Raw genomic sequence first — 13,417 nt, forward strand, 5'->3', positions numbered from 1 at the left:
ATTGAGTCTGAGTCTTCTTACCCAGGACTTTGGATCCCTGGTTGGGTCCATTTGGCAGAGGCCAGTCCGGAGTGCGGTGGTTCCCTCTCAGCTTGATATGCAGCTGACCTCTAAATGGCTCGTCGTTCCATCCTGCAATCAGCCGGCCGCCCTGAAAGAGTCACACATGTTAACATCACCTAACTCATAATGCTCAGTCAAACAGCACCTGTGACTTCCACATTATCTGACATTCTTTTATATTATGTAGTTGGCAAATACACAACTCAGAGCTGCTGTCATAATAAAATATATGCTGGAGATAAATGCTGATAAATTTGTGACATTTAAAGGAAGATTAATTTTACCTCTTAAATGCAATCAAGTGAAATGAAAGTGATATTCTGGATGAGGATCTTGGAGAGATTACTGATCACACTGACCTGGATGGAGATGTAGACAGCATCTATCACCACAGTGTTGTACTCGGGTACAGAACGAGCCTGTCTGGTAGATGAGCTGTTCATGGTGTCGGGAATCTCAAGGACTCCGATAACTGTGAGCTTGTTGAGAAGAGGAGTGTCGGTGTCCAAAACGACCCACTGCCCTGTGGTTTAGCAAGGATAAAGAGGCCTTTTTAGTCCCAATATACTTATAATAGATGTTTTATTTTCAGAAATTTCCTTTTTCACAATTATTTTTTAAACTGGCTCCTAAAAAACCAAAAAGCAATCTTTTTGTGTTCAAATGTTGTAAAAAAAAAAACGGTAATTTTAAGCTACATTACCTGATGGGATGACCACGTCAGCACCTTCTGTTGGCTCAGTGAAGTTGTTTTCTGCTGAGCCTTTCCAGAAAGAAGCATTGGACCATCGGCTACAGAAAAACAGACATTTTGATGCTACACCGAGACCACACCAGAAAAAGTTAAGTGCACAAAACGTCTGATAGAAAGATAACAAACAACTTACATGAAGTTGCCAGGTCGGCGGCTAGGTAATGGCGCGAGAGTGGCTGGAGGCGGTGGTGTTGGTGGGATGCAGTTGGGGTAGAAACAGCGGAAGACTGCAAAGTTTGTCTGAACGTCAATCATAGATCGGTCAACGCTGGACCTCCGCCTGCGCTGGCTTGTCTTCCCAGACACTGCAAAGAGAACAGAACAGTGTTACTGAGTGCTTTCTTCAAGCAAGAGTACCACGCACCCAATGAAGTTAAGATGTATAACAACAGCAAAGTTGATAAAAAGAAGGAGTTTAACGCTTATTTATATTTTATCACAGCAAACATACTGCACGCTGCACAAGCTATTTAAAAAAATGCAACAATTTCATTAAAAAACGCAATTTTCTCTCTTTAAAAACATTCTGCTCCTATTTTAGCAGCATAATGAAAAAGCAGGTAACATGACTGGCTTTTTAAAATGCTCGTTTCCAGTATTCTTATTCTTGGGCTCCACTAGTGTAACTCTGCATGATTCACATTTCAGTATAATCTCGTTTTATCTAATGCCTCTGTCAACTTAAGGATCGCTTTCTTGTGATTTCATCAACTGGGCACATCAGGAGGTTCGGGCACATCTAGAGCTGTGCACCTGAGATTACCACATTAATGACATCTGCTCTCTTTGACATCATAAAGAGCCAAGGGTAGAGAAAATCATCTGAAAGTGAGTGTCTGGAGACACTTTGGGCATTTTTAAATTGTAGTATTTACACACTCTAGTAACATTATATATAGAAAATGCATAAGATCTTTTCCTTTAATAAAATAATACAGGATAAATCAAAATGCTATATCCATATTAAAGTGCGTCTAACCGATGTAGTAGAGGTTGTTGGAGCTTTTATTGAAGTACCAATCTCCGTTCTTGTTGTTGCTGAAGCTCAGTGGCGTCAATGAGCCGTTTCTCCTGTCGATGATCTGGAAACTGTCTGGACTCTGCGTGAAGTTGTGGTTGACGATGACGTACTGATCCCGCTGTATGCAAAGAAATGTGCGACAAACATCAGTGTTTGCGAAGCCCTATATCGTATTTAACATACTTTACTCGCGTGTTCTTTGACGTGATTACCTTAAAGCTGTAGAATTTTCCGCTGTAAGTGATGTTGGTCACGTAATCAACATTTTCAAAGTACCAGTTGTACGTCTGTCCAGAGGGCAGCAAGGCCATCCATCCGAATGGATGAGTTAGTCTCTTCTTCAAAAAGGGAACCCTGGAGCTCCCTGAGTTTAATATAAGAGACAGAGCACACATATTTATATGTTTGTTTTTATGTTAGGAGGTTTGCATTTATTAATGCACAATAATTGTCTAACATTTCCTACAAAGATAAAATATTATTCACTGCAGTTTGTTCCTGATGGCATTTTCAGTTGTAAAATCTTTACTGCAGTTCCTTTTAAACACCAGTAGATGTCAACACAGGTAAGAAAACAAAAACAAATTACAGCTTCTTCTACAACTATATGAGATCTGAAAGTAGCAAATACAGTTTTTTATACCATGTGAGTTGGTTAGGATGACGTTCTTGGCCACCAGAGAGCTCGGGGAGGGGTTGTTAAATGCCAGACGGTGGAAGTTAACGGTTTCATCGCACACAGCGCCGGGGAAACCCACGCTCCACTCGGCACTCTGGGAGCAGTGGGCAGGGTCCAGCAGGTCGCTCATAGGCACAACTACATGATTTATGTTTCCTGAAAATAAGCAGAAAACCGACTGAAGCGCCAAAAAATATGAAGAACATACACATTGACGTTTACTTTAAAACAATCAGAAAGATTGCTACAAAACATTCCGGAAGTGTATTAAGTGTTTAGCTTTGGTTGATTATTAAAGGCATAATGAAAAGGTAACAGAATATTTGAATTACTTCTTTTTTAATTGGTATATTTTTAAACAAATTTCTGAAAAGATTAATCAAAGTTTATGTTTGGAAGGCTTTTATAGCTCTTACATAACAAACTGAACCTTTATACACGTATAAGAGAGAAAATGGTGAGAAAATAAAATCACTAAAGATTACCTGTGAGGGAGCCATCAGTGTCCACCAGCTGCACTTCATGCTCCCACCTGAAGCCGGCCTTGTTGGGGGAGTTCATGTACTGGATGCCACTGAACCTGGCAGCCCAGCCACCACAGAGCTCCACACACACCCCGTCGATCGAGGTTACCCCGATGGCTGCGCAGGAACTGCGGTTGAAGTTGATGAACTTGCTGTTAATGACGCTCATGCCGTCGTCGAAAGGCAGGATGACACCGCGGTGCGTGCAGAAGTCGCTGCCCAGTCCGAGCTCGTCCACGTGACCCACAAAGGTGCTGTTGGACACCGTCGCCCCGCCGTCTTCTCCAAAGCCCTTCACAGCCCACTGAAAGATACGCTTGGCTTCGATGCCTGCTTTCTCATTGTTGACCATGAGAAAGCTGTTGAACTGCACGGCGCCTACATTGACCCACTCTGCACCCTTTTCGCAGTTCCAGGTGGTGAGAGAACGGAAGACAGCGGGCTCGGGGATCAAGGACTGGCACCCTCCGTTCTTCATGGGGAAAAACTCTTGGAAGATCCACAGTCCAAACCAGCCCTGGGAGTGCACAGTGTTGTTGTAAAACTCACCAAGGGGAACTCTCTTCTGGCAGATGTTTGGGTCGTAGGAAGGGCCATCAGGGTGGTCATGCATGCGGTACCAGAAGCCAAAATGCGTTCCCCCTGCAGCGGCGTTGTGGCGAATGATGTTATTGGGATTTGTGACCCAGTAGCCGGCGGGAGTGACGTCATCATTTAGCAGGCTGGTGCTTTGTTTGACAAACACAGCCAAGTTGTACTGCAGGATGTTCTGTGTCTCAATGCCGTCCTCAATGAAGAAAGCCCCGCCCATGATATTGTAGATCACATTGTGCTCCACCAGAAGCCGGTGGGTGTTGTGGATGGTTACGGCCCTGTTGAAGGTCTGATGAATCGCACAGCCCCTCACGTACGACTTGTAATTGATGTCTCCCATCAGATGCCAGTGGATGGGATAACGTCCCAACCTGAAGGCCTGTCCGGCATGGAAAACCTGCAGAACAACAGCACAAAGAATTCAAACTTTTAACACACTAAAAATAATTTTAAAAGATACTATAGTATAGAAATGTTTAGAGAATGAAAATACATTTTACCTCAACATATTCCAATCGGCCAATCGCAAGATTCTCGTTTGGTCTGGGGGCGTGGAACATGATGCAACCTCCAAACTGATCGCTGCCGGCCTCCTCTCCAAACCGTCCTTGGAAACATGTCTGGGTGGTAAACTCACCTGAAGGACACAGAAGTGCAAAAATTTATTAAATTTATTAAATACAGTGTTACTCTTGTCTCAGAATTAGTATGTAGATACAGCAGAGGAGGGTTCAAGCCATATATACAGAAAAATATTTTACTTTAAGGCTGACAATAACAAAAAAAAACATCTGATGTGTCTGAAGAAAATCCTCATCCACCATTATCACTAAGTACCTGTGTTGAAGCCGTCTGGGCAGGCTTCAATTTTGTCATTCCATTCTTGATTCTGTGAACCTCGCACGACGATGTTCCTGGTGAGGAGCCCCACCTCAGCTCTGCCCTCAAACACCGTACCATCAGGCAGCTTCACGGACACCCCGAGGTGAGTGTAGTTCAGCGGTTCGGTCAGGGTGAGAGTCATTCCATCGGCTGACACAGCAGCGATCCTCCTCACCTCATTCTCTCCTTGACTGTGCCTGGAATATGAATAAATATGTTTTTACCCCTTCTGCAGACTTATTAAAACCTTTTATTTTTAATCTACATGCTCCTGCTGTCCTGTGATTAAAACACATCAGTGACTTTTTTTTTTGAATGCATAAAACAGCATTTCAGTGACGTTTTGTAATCTTTAACCCTCCATTCTTTTGATTGTCAGCAGCTCCTGGCACACATTTCCCCGCTATCCAGGTTAGCAAAACCAGAGAATCATCCAAACTCAAGGAATCGGAGCGGCAGTAGCTACTGCTACTCAGCTAAACCATTAGATTTAGCTTTCAGCAGGGCTAGTTTATTCTGTTCTTTGCTTACTACATAATCTTATTTCACATATTCATTATTACAGTAATAAAGTGAACAACATGTTCTGTTTTTTAAATATAGGGAACTAGAGATGTTAATTCAATTAGCTGCTAACTAGCATCCTGCAACAAAAATGCTAATTGCTGCAATTTATTTAATATGGCACATTTTTAGGTAATTAAATGAACACATTTATTTAAAATATTTGACCAATTTAATAGACAAGTATATTAAAGTCCAGTTTTCTTTCCAACTGGATCTTTTTTTAATTTTAAAAATAATTTTAGGATTATTAACAAAAATTTTAAAATTTTAAAATTTGGCTTGAGATAATATCAGCTGCTAATCACTGTAATTTTACATTTTGTTGTCCATTTCTTTTCGCAGTAAATTAAACATTTCAACTAAATGCCTGCAGTTCCCGTGTTTTGGCTTTATAGCTCAGATGAATAACTTGGATTTATGCTTTTATGAATCAGTCCTCAGCAGTACCTGTGTCCAGTGGTGGCAATAACGATCTCATCTCCTACTTTCCACGTCACCGCCTTCATCAGGTTCAACGTTTGTGAGCCACTGTTTGCTGTTTGGGCCAAGTGGGTCCAGGGGATCGGCACAGGAATACCTGATTTTTAAAAAAAGTCATTTTAAACTTGAGCAACTATTACAAAACTGGTCCCCTTTGGGTCTTATTGTTTGATTATTATCCTGGTTCCTTAGAAACAGATGAGGTGACAATAATCACCTTGAGCACCAAGACCTAAAAATACTGTCAGCTTACTATTACATGATATTATTACATGATATGCAATGCGTGTTTTTGAAATAATTGGGTCAAAGCTATTTGAGGATTCTGTTGCTGAACGCCTTCTGTTTCTGGCTCTACATGATACGATCGTGCACCTCAAGGGTGAAAGAAGTATTTATTTCAATATTTACTTCAGTAAATGTAGGAAAACATCAATATTAAAATGCAACTTGGTTATTCATTTCAATGAGTGACAAAATCTGTGGAATTACAAACAAAATGTAAAGTCTGTATTAAAGCACAATGAGTGTTTTGTTGCATTTAAACAGAACAATCTTAAAAAGATCCTAAAAAATGTAATAAGTACAAATCAGGATGTGGAACTTGATTATACCTGATCTATACCTTATGTGTGTGTATGAATATAAATTTGTGTGTGCATACCATGGAGGTCCAACACGCCCTCTCTGACAGCCAGCGTCTTGGCTCCATAAACAGGAAGTTCAGGTGAACGCAGTTGACCGTGGAGCGTGATGATGGCTTTGTGTTGGAACGGCGCCCCCTCCTGTCCGATCTGGAGCCGCCCACCGTCGGTGATCAGGATGTTTTCTGCCTGCAGCTCGATGTCGGCCTCATCGAACACTAACGTCCCTCCTGAACGCAAAAAGAACTTGAGTTTCTCTGACAGTTTGAATTTCGTTCAATTTTTTTAATTTTATTATTTTATCTTATTCTGTAACAGTTCTCCAAATTTTGCATTTTCACAAACACTGCATCCAACATAATTTACTTTTTACACGTGCATGTAAAAACACACACTAAGAAGTAATTTTTGCACCTTGAATAAGCAGCATTTTGAGCACAGGTGTGTTTGTGTCCAGCAGGATGGTCTGGCCTTTAGTAATAACAGCGAATGTGCCCTCCTCAGGTGGAGACAGACCTCCCCACGTGAACTTGGACGACCACACGTCAATGTAAAAGAAATCTGCGTTGTCCTAAAGAACAACAAAAAACACTGGATGAAAATGTGTAATCAGAAACAATAAAATCAGTCAGACAGCACTGTTTCCGTCCTTTGAAGCAGCGTAACTTTACTAAACACAAACAAATCAACCTCACCATCTTGGCGGTGCCTTGGTTTCCGATGCTGACTCTGACTTTGGTTTCCTGAGATTGCCCCTGAGCGCTGGTCATGCAGATGATGTGCGTGCTGTTGGTGGACTGCACGTCACACACCGACTCTGCGATCATCACGTTGATCTCGTTAATGTTAGTGCTGTAATATGGGAGGGGGAGTGAACGCAAGCAAGAGAGACAGACTGAAGAAAACCTATTATGGGTTTGTAACTCTCTTTTTATTCAGTGACCTCCTCAGTAATCTTTCTTTAAGATCAACTCCCAGTTTGCCCAATTTTCTAAATGGGAATCTTCTGGAAGCCAGCCGAGGGGCAGCACCTAGTTTTTGTGAGTTTTACATTGTTTAAAAAGAGCTGATGGCAGATGACTGTGTAAAAAAACAAAATTATGGCCCTTAGTGGTAATGAATACGTGTGCAGACACTAATACAGTTCATTATGTGTCAAACATGCTCAACAAAAAGCAGTATTTGTAATCTATTATTCAGGATTGTAATCCCCGTGTTCCCAAGCAGAGAAAGTGAAAGCAAAAGCAGATATCTTTTGTCGGCTGAGCACTTATTCTTGATCAGTGATCCATGCACGTTGGGCGTATCTCTCAATTGAGTGAAATGTTTTCTTCCTTTGCTGTACCTGAAACCAGAGCCGGTGATTGTGAGCCGGGTGCCTCCAGCAGTGCCGCCTCTGCGAGGAGAAACCTGAGTGATCACTGGAGTCAGCTGAGATTTATAGGTGAAGCCGTTTGACACGTTGACCGCATCATGTGGGTTAATGACGGCAACAACGCAGCTGACCTCTGACTGAGTGCCTGCAAGGATACAGGACACACACGGAGTCACACACACAGACAAATCACGCAACAACGAAATCTTCAGATGTCTCATCATCCATATCAAGTTATCTTCTTATCAAATGTGACCATTTTCTGCCCTGTGACAAGGCTGACAGCATTCCTCATAATCACAGTCTGTCTCCTTTAAGGCCTTTAGGGAATTCAGTTGGTGTCTTAAACCAGCTACTGACAACTACTGATGTGATAATTAGTATTTTTTTGTCCCTAAAAACACATGCAGTACTTTAAAAGGTAAAATAAATTAAATCTTGCTTGTCATGGACATATTTTTAACTAGTTTGTGTTTAGTAGCTATTAATATATATATCTCTATATAGTAGATATTAATATAATATAATAGCTGTGGATCTGGATTTTAGAAGTGAAGGAGTTGTGAACTTCTTTGTGTTTGGTAATGTAACAGTGCTGCTCAGAATTTTCACACTGCACAACCTCTAATTTCTAACATTCCTAGTTAATTTTTTTGTGAAGCAGGATTAGATCAGCAAACTCTTGTAGGTTCAGTTTTCCTGTAAAAATCATGTTCATTTTCATTTTTGCAGCAACAGACCAGAGTTTAAATTGTGACCAGGGCATGCATCCAGCAAGGATTCACAGGCTAGCCCAGATCCCGCATCGGTTAAGCAGAGTTAAGCGTCACCCCCAATGTGTTCTAGATGAGAAAGGTACATTAAAGCTAATGAATCCCTCTCTATGCAGCTCACAGAGAGGTGGAACATGGGCAAAGCAGCACTATGCGACGTAGAAATGACCTCTTCCCAATGTGCAAACCCACATCTCTGCTACATAATGCCTAACACTAGCCACAGAGTGTGATACACTACTGTGCTGCCGGGGTAATGCGTCTTCTTTCCAACTAATGGAAAGAAATGTTCAAAATACACCGCAGTGCATTACTTAGCAGTAATAATAGCAACGTTTATAACCCTAGAAATCAATCGCTGTGCATGCCATAGCTGCATTTTACAGCATGCACAGTGTTTAACAACATTTTTCAAAACTCACATTTTATTAGTGATATTAGTGATTGAGATTCTTTCATCTGCATGATCATCCGCTTTAGGTAAAACTTCCCTAAACTTACTGTTGTGAGGTGGAGACTGACAGTACAGATGGGTGGATGTGGATGTTTCTCTGTGAACCTGGCATTCCTTCCCACAGATCCGCACAGTGGAGTTGAGTGGATCAAACCCAGAGCCCTGGATGGACAGCAGCGCACCGCCACCAAAACTACCTGAATGGCAGATTAAAGGGAAAATACTAATTCAGTAAGCTAATAAAAAACTAAATAGAGGATCAAAAGAAATGAAAGAATAAAAGAAAAAGACAAAAGCTGCTCAGTTTATTTCACTGTGAAGTATTTTGAGACAAGATGTTTGAATGATCAGTAATAATATAATTATTTCTTCCTTTTTTATGTAATTAACTCTGTACCGTCAGACAGATGCGACTCTCACAAAAATTCTGAATGCATCCAGCATTGTTATTCCCGACAGCAGGTTTTCTCCCTGGAGACATCATTTGTTCTGTTTTCTTCATTCTGTTTACTTTATTACTTTATATTCAATACAAAAAAAGTTTAAGAGGAATGTTAGATATTCTTCAAATTAACTACCCCCAGTAAATATGGATTCATGCATCTACAGAAAAAAAACAATCTGGTTTTATTTTTTTATTTCACGATTAGGTCTGTCTGTGTTTTCTTGTTTTTCTTTCCCTCAATAAGCATGATTTAATAAAATGCAGATAAACAGAGAGTTTTAATATTGCTTACCTTCACTGGGCTGCACACTGCTGAGCGTCAGTTCATACGTGAACATGACTCCCGACTGGGCATAACCTTTGACCTGGTGATGCAGCATGACTGGGTTCGTCCCCCCTGGATTGTTTCCTGCGGCGAACTGGACCTGTGTGTCGGAGACCGTGGAAACATTGCAAGGGACGCCACTTATGGTGATGGTGATGAGCTGAGAGTCATTGCAGAAGCCTGAACCTGTCAGGGTGATGACGGACCCGCTCGGCCCTGCAGGAAATAAATAGAGGAGATGAAGAAACTATATAAATAAAGAACCTGAGATATGACTTGTTGCTTTATACATATATTACGGTACTGAATGACACATAAATCTATAAATGTCATGAGCTGGAATAATATTTTATCTGTTCAGTAATAATAATGATAAATTAAGGTAAATGAGACTGAACCAATTTCCAATTTTCAGTGACTTTTTTCTGTGTTCTTCTGTTTTGCTTAATTTCACTGAATCATCTTGCAAAATACTGTCAGCATTCTTTAAACAGACTGCAGAAACTGCATTAGCCTCTGCTTGTTATCTTTCTGTCATCATAGTTACCTGTGGTGGGGCTGATGGAGCTGATGACAGGAGTGTGGGCGGTGGAGTAGGTGAAGTTGAGAGGAGGATACTGCACAGAGAAGACCTGCAAAATGACGGTCACCAGCCCCACACTGTTAGGAGGTGTCAGGCAGATAAGACGACCCGGCGTCACCTCCTGAATCTTGCAGGGTTTCCTACCAACCGTCACGCTTGTGTTCCCTGGAGCAAAGCCATTTCCTGTGAAGATAAGTGGCGTTCCTCCCGCCAGACTGCCCATGTTGGGGTTCAGGGTTGCTTTTGCCTTACTGCTCAGGGTGACCTGACCAGAAGCGAGGCCTTTGCTTCTCACAATCACTTTGACTGAGTGGTCACCTGCAGGCAGAGCGCTGACTCTTGCACTGATGTTGCCGTCGGTCACGGCGGTTACTTCTAGCTCTGTCAACCCAGCAAAAACTGCCACATCATCCACGCTGCTGCCAAACCCTGAGCCAGAGATGGTCACAGTAGTGACATCATCGATGCTGTCCGGGGAAATGCCGGTAACTGTGGGAGTGACGGACGAGGAGTAGCGGAAGGAGCAGTTTGAGTGGCAGGCGCTTCGGATTTGGCCCATGTAAAAGATGACATCACCGATGTGTGGCTGAGAAGGCGCCGTGTCGCAGATGATCGAAGTGTAATTAAGAGACTGGATACGACAGAGCTCGCTGGCTACAGTTATGAGTCCCTCTGAGAAGCCAGAACCGCGGATGAGGAGCCTGGTGTGGCCAGTGGGGCTTCCAATAGGAGGTGAGACTGAGTCAACCACTGGGAGAACCACAAAGCGACGCTCAAGCTCATTTGGCACAGCGATGATTGCGCTGCCTAAGTTGTTGACTCTGATGGCCACGGGGAGAGCAAGGCCGATGGGAAGTTCACTGCTGGGACTGAGCTGGCAGTTAATCTCAGATTGGGAGCTGTTGATCACCTGACAGGGCTGATCTCCCACCATCACCTGCAGCACACAGAGCACACCACTGTGGGTAACAAGTCTGAATAAGAGCTATATCAAGTCTAGCTTCAGTTAATGACAACACATTTACTGGTCAAAGAACATAGATTTAGGATTAAAATGACTTTTCTAAACGGTATAATGAAATTAACTATGTGTTAATTGAAGCTTAGGACTACAAGCATGTGTGCTTGAATGCTTTCATTATGATGACGCAAGTGTTTTATTAATTTAAGTACATTGCATTAAGGTCTTACAGCCACAAAATCCTTCTACTTTACTTACCACTTCATTTAAACCACTACTGTTTTTAATATACATTTAGCTAAAGTTAGTGTTCATTTGTTTAACTTGTAATTGCTACATTTTTCAAAATCTCAGCTAACTATGAGGTTTTCCAGCATGCTTTAATGCAGCAATGTTATCTGTGCACTACATAGACTGTGTCTAAAAGATGGAAATAGCTCATAGGAAGCAAATGCTTAAGTGTCTTGTATCTGTATTCTCTCTTATGGTGTCGAGAGGTGTTGGGGCAAGAGCTCTGGTTGCAAAATGACTTTTGGATATATAGAAGTCTAACCGCCCCAACACTTCCCTGATGAGTTGCTGATTGAAGTTCAATGTTTTTTGTTCGCATCAGAAACCTGGGCAAACTCATTAACTTTTTACGACAATGGTGAAACAACACGCTCTCACTCCCAAAACGTAACATTTTATGCTAGGTGACAAATCATCGATATATTACGCTTCCGGGCACCCAACACGTTCCTATATTACGAGATCGGAAAAATGAGAAAACATGAGAACCGTTGGAATGAATCTACACATGTACATTTGTTTTACTTAAATCGCTTTGGAAAACACTATCTAACGTCATTAAAGTGCTGGTTAAGGTTAGGGATAAGGTTAGGGTTATGTCTGGAATACATGGCTGGGACGTGCATTACCGTGGTCACAGTGGCCGAGTCCATTGTTTATATACAGTCTATGATTTATTGGTACACTTAGCTAACAATGCCAACTGCATACTTTTCTAAACAGCCTATTAGGTAAGAATTTATTAGCTAGCAATTTATTTCCATTTTTTGACCACTGTTTATCTTTTTAAGTCACATCCATGGCTGTCTATTTCTACTGTTTATCCATTAGTTTTAGTTCTCAACTTTTAGATCTCAACTGTCAAATCAAACTAATTCAGGTCAACAAATCACTTAATTTAATTGTAGTTTCTTTTCCTCAGAATGCTTGATCCAGTCTGTCTCTGGATACCAAAATATCCCATGGAAATGACTGCTTAAAGTAGACTGAATAGAACTGCCACTCTAATGTTCCAGACATTTTATTAAATAAAGGCTGAATAATTTAATCAGGCCATTCAAAGGATTCTGGGAGAGCCACAGGCTGTACTGTTGTTTTTTATTGACCTATATTATATATCAGACATTTATGTCATACCGAATGTTGTATTTTAATGTATAACATGGGTCTTTAAGAAGAAATATGCAGGACAATCCACTGACCAAAGAAAATATTTTGCATTAAATTCATTTAATGATGCAGTCGTAAAAAGTTCTGCTAACCTCATTAGCACAGGCCACATCGCTAAAGCTTTTGCCCTTGATCTGGATCACTTTGTGGTATGAGCCCTGGTTGGGAGAAATGGAGTAAACTATGGGAGTGGTGCAGGCGGAGGTACTGAGGGAAAGCGGATCAGTCTGATTGGCCTGTTGGCACTGAGGGGAGGCAACGCACTGTGGCGCTGCTCTGGAGACACGACGTGAACCTGTAGTAAGTAAATCAGAGATCATTACCTTTTATTCTACCTTAGAACTGGATAAATCAATCATAGCTTCTTATTCACTTATATTAACTTACTTCCAGCCACATGTCTGGCCTCAATGCCCTTCACTCGGACAGAGACCTCGCTGCTCTTTTCCTCCCGACTCTGGACTCTCACGACTCCCTGCAGGAGTCTGAGGTTGGCATTGTCTATGTAGCCACTGCTGTAGTAATAAACCCCGGGCGTGGTGAAACGGTAGCTGAAAAATCCTGAGGGACATGAGACCCAGATTGTAAAGACGTCACATCAAGTCGTGACAGATTCTTGGACACGCTGTACGCTTATCTAGTTCAGTATGGCTCACGCATGTTGAAAGGTGTAACACAGCACACTCATTCATGCACAACACATGTAGCTTATCATGTCATCGCTATACATACACTAAATGAAAAGTGTCCAGTCATTCTCATATACAAATCATGAAATCTAGACATAATGAGGTCATGTTTTACAAGCGGCTACAGTGTGCAGCACAGTAAC

At 41.7% G+C, this 13,417-nt stretch overlaps 1 protein-coding gene across 2 annotated transcripts in view; it reads right to left on the bottom strand.

Annotated features, from left to right (window-relative positions):
• pkhd1l1.1 (PKHD1 like 1, tandem duplicate 1) overlaps positions 1 to 13,417 on the bottom strand; it is a 45,416-nt gene that overhangs the window by 11,980 nt on the left and 20,019 nt on the right. For both annotated transcript variants that reach the window (XM_065470461.1, XM_065470462.1), the window contains 20 exons: positions 12,973 to 13,146; positions 12,678 to 12,880; positions 10,128 to 11,100; positions 9,548 to 9,796; positions 8,858 to 9,007; positions 7,554 to 7,728; positions 6,904 to 7,060; positions 6,623 to 6,779; positions 6,229 to 6,438; positions 5,532 to 5,661; positions 4,473 to 4,714; positions 4,136 to 4,272; positions 3,003 to 4,032; positions 2,482 to 2,673; positions 2,051 to 2,202; positions 1,797 to 1,956; positions 951 to 1,122; positions 767 to 855; positions 423 to 586; positions 22 to 151 (listed from right to left, as the gene is read on the bottom strand). In XM_065470461.1, the coding sequence (XP_065326533.1) occupies positions 22 to 151; positions 423 to 586; positions 767 to 855; positions 951 to 1,122; positions 1,797 to 1,956; positions 2,051 to 2,202; positions 2,482 to 2,673; positions 3,003 to 4,032; positions 4,136 to 4,272; positions 4,473 to 4,714; positions 5,532 to 5,661; positions 6,229 to 6,438; positions 6,623 to 6,779; positions 6,904 to 7,060; positions 7,554 to 7,728; positions 8,858 to 9,007; positions 9,548 to 9,796; positions 10,128 to 11,100; positions 12,678 to 12,880; positions 12,973 to 13,146 (5,046 nt within the window). The remainder of the gene's footprint in view (positions 1 to 21; positions 152 to 422; positions 587 to 766; positions 856 to 950; positions 1,123 to 1,796; positions 1,957 to 2,050; positions 2,203 to 2,481; positions 2,674 to 3,002; positions 4,033 to 4,135; positions 4,273 to 4,472; positions 4,715 to 5,531; positions 5,662 to 6,228; positions 6,439 to 6,622; positions 6,780 to 6,903; positions 7,061 to 7,553; positions 7,729 to 8,857; positions 9,008 to 9,547; positions 9,797 to 10,127; positions 11,101 to 12,677; positions 12,881 to 12,972; positions 13,147 to 13,417) is intronic.

The sequence above is a fragment of the Pelmatolapia mariae genome, linkage group LG22 (assembly GCF_036321145.2).
Source record: "Pelmatolapia mariae isolate MD_Pm_ZW linkage group LG22, Pm_UMD_F_2, whole genome shotgun sequence".
In the NCBI taxonomy this organism is placed as follows: Eukaryota; Metazoa; Chordata; class Actinopteri; order Cichliformes; family Cichlidae; genus Pelmatolapia; species Pelmatolapia mariae.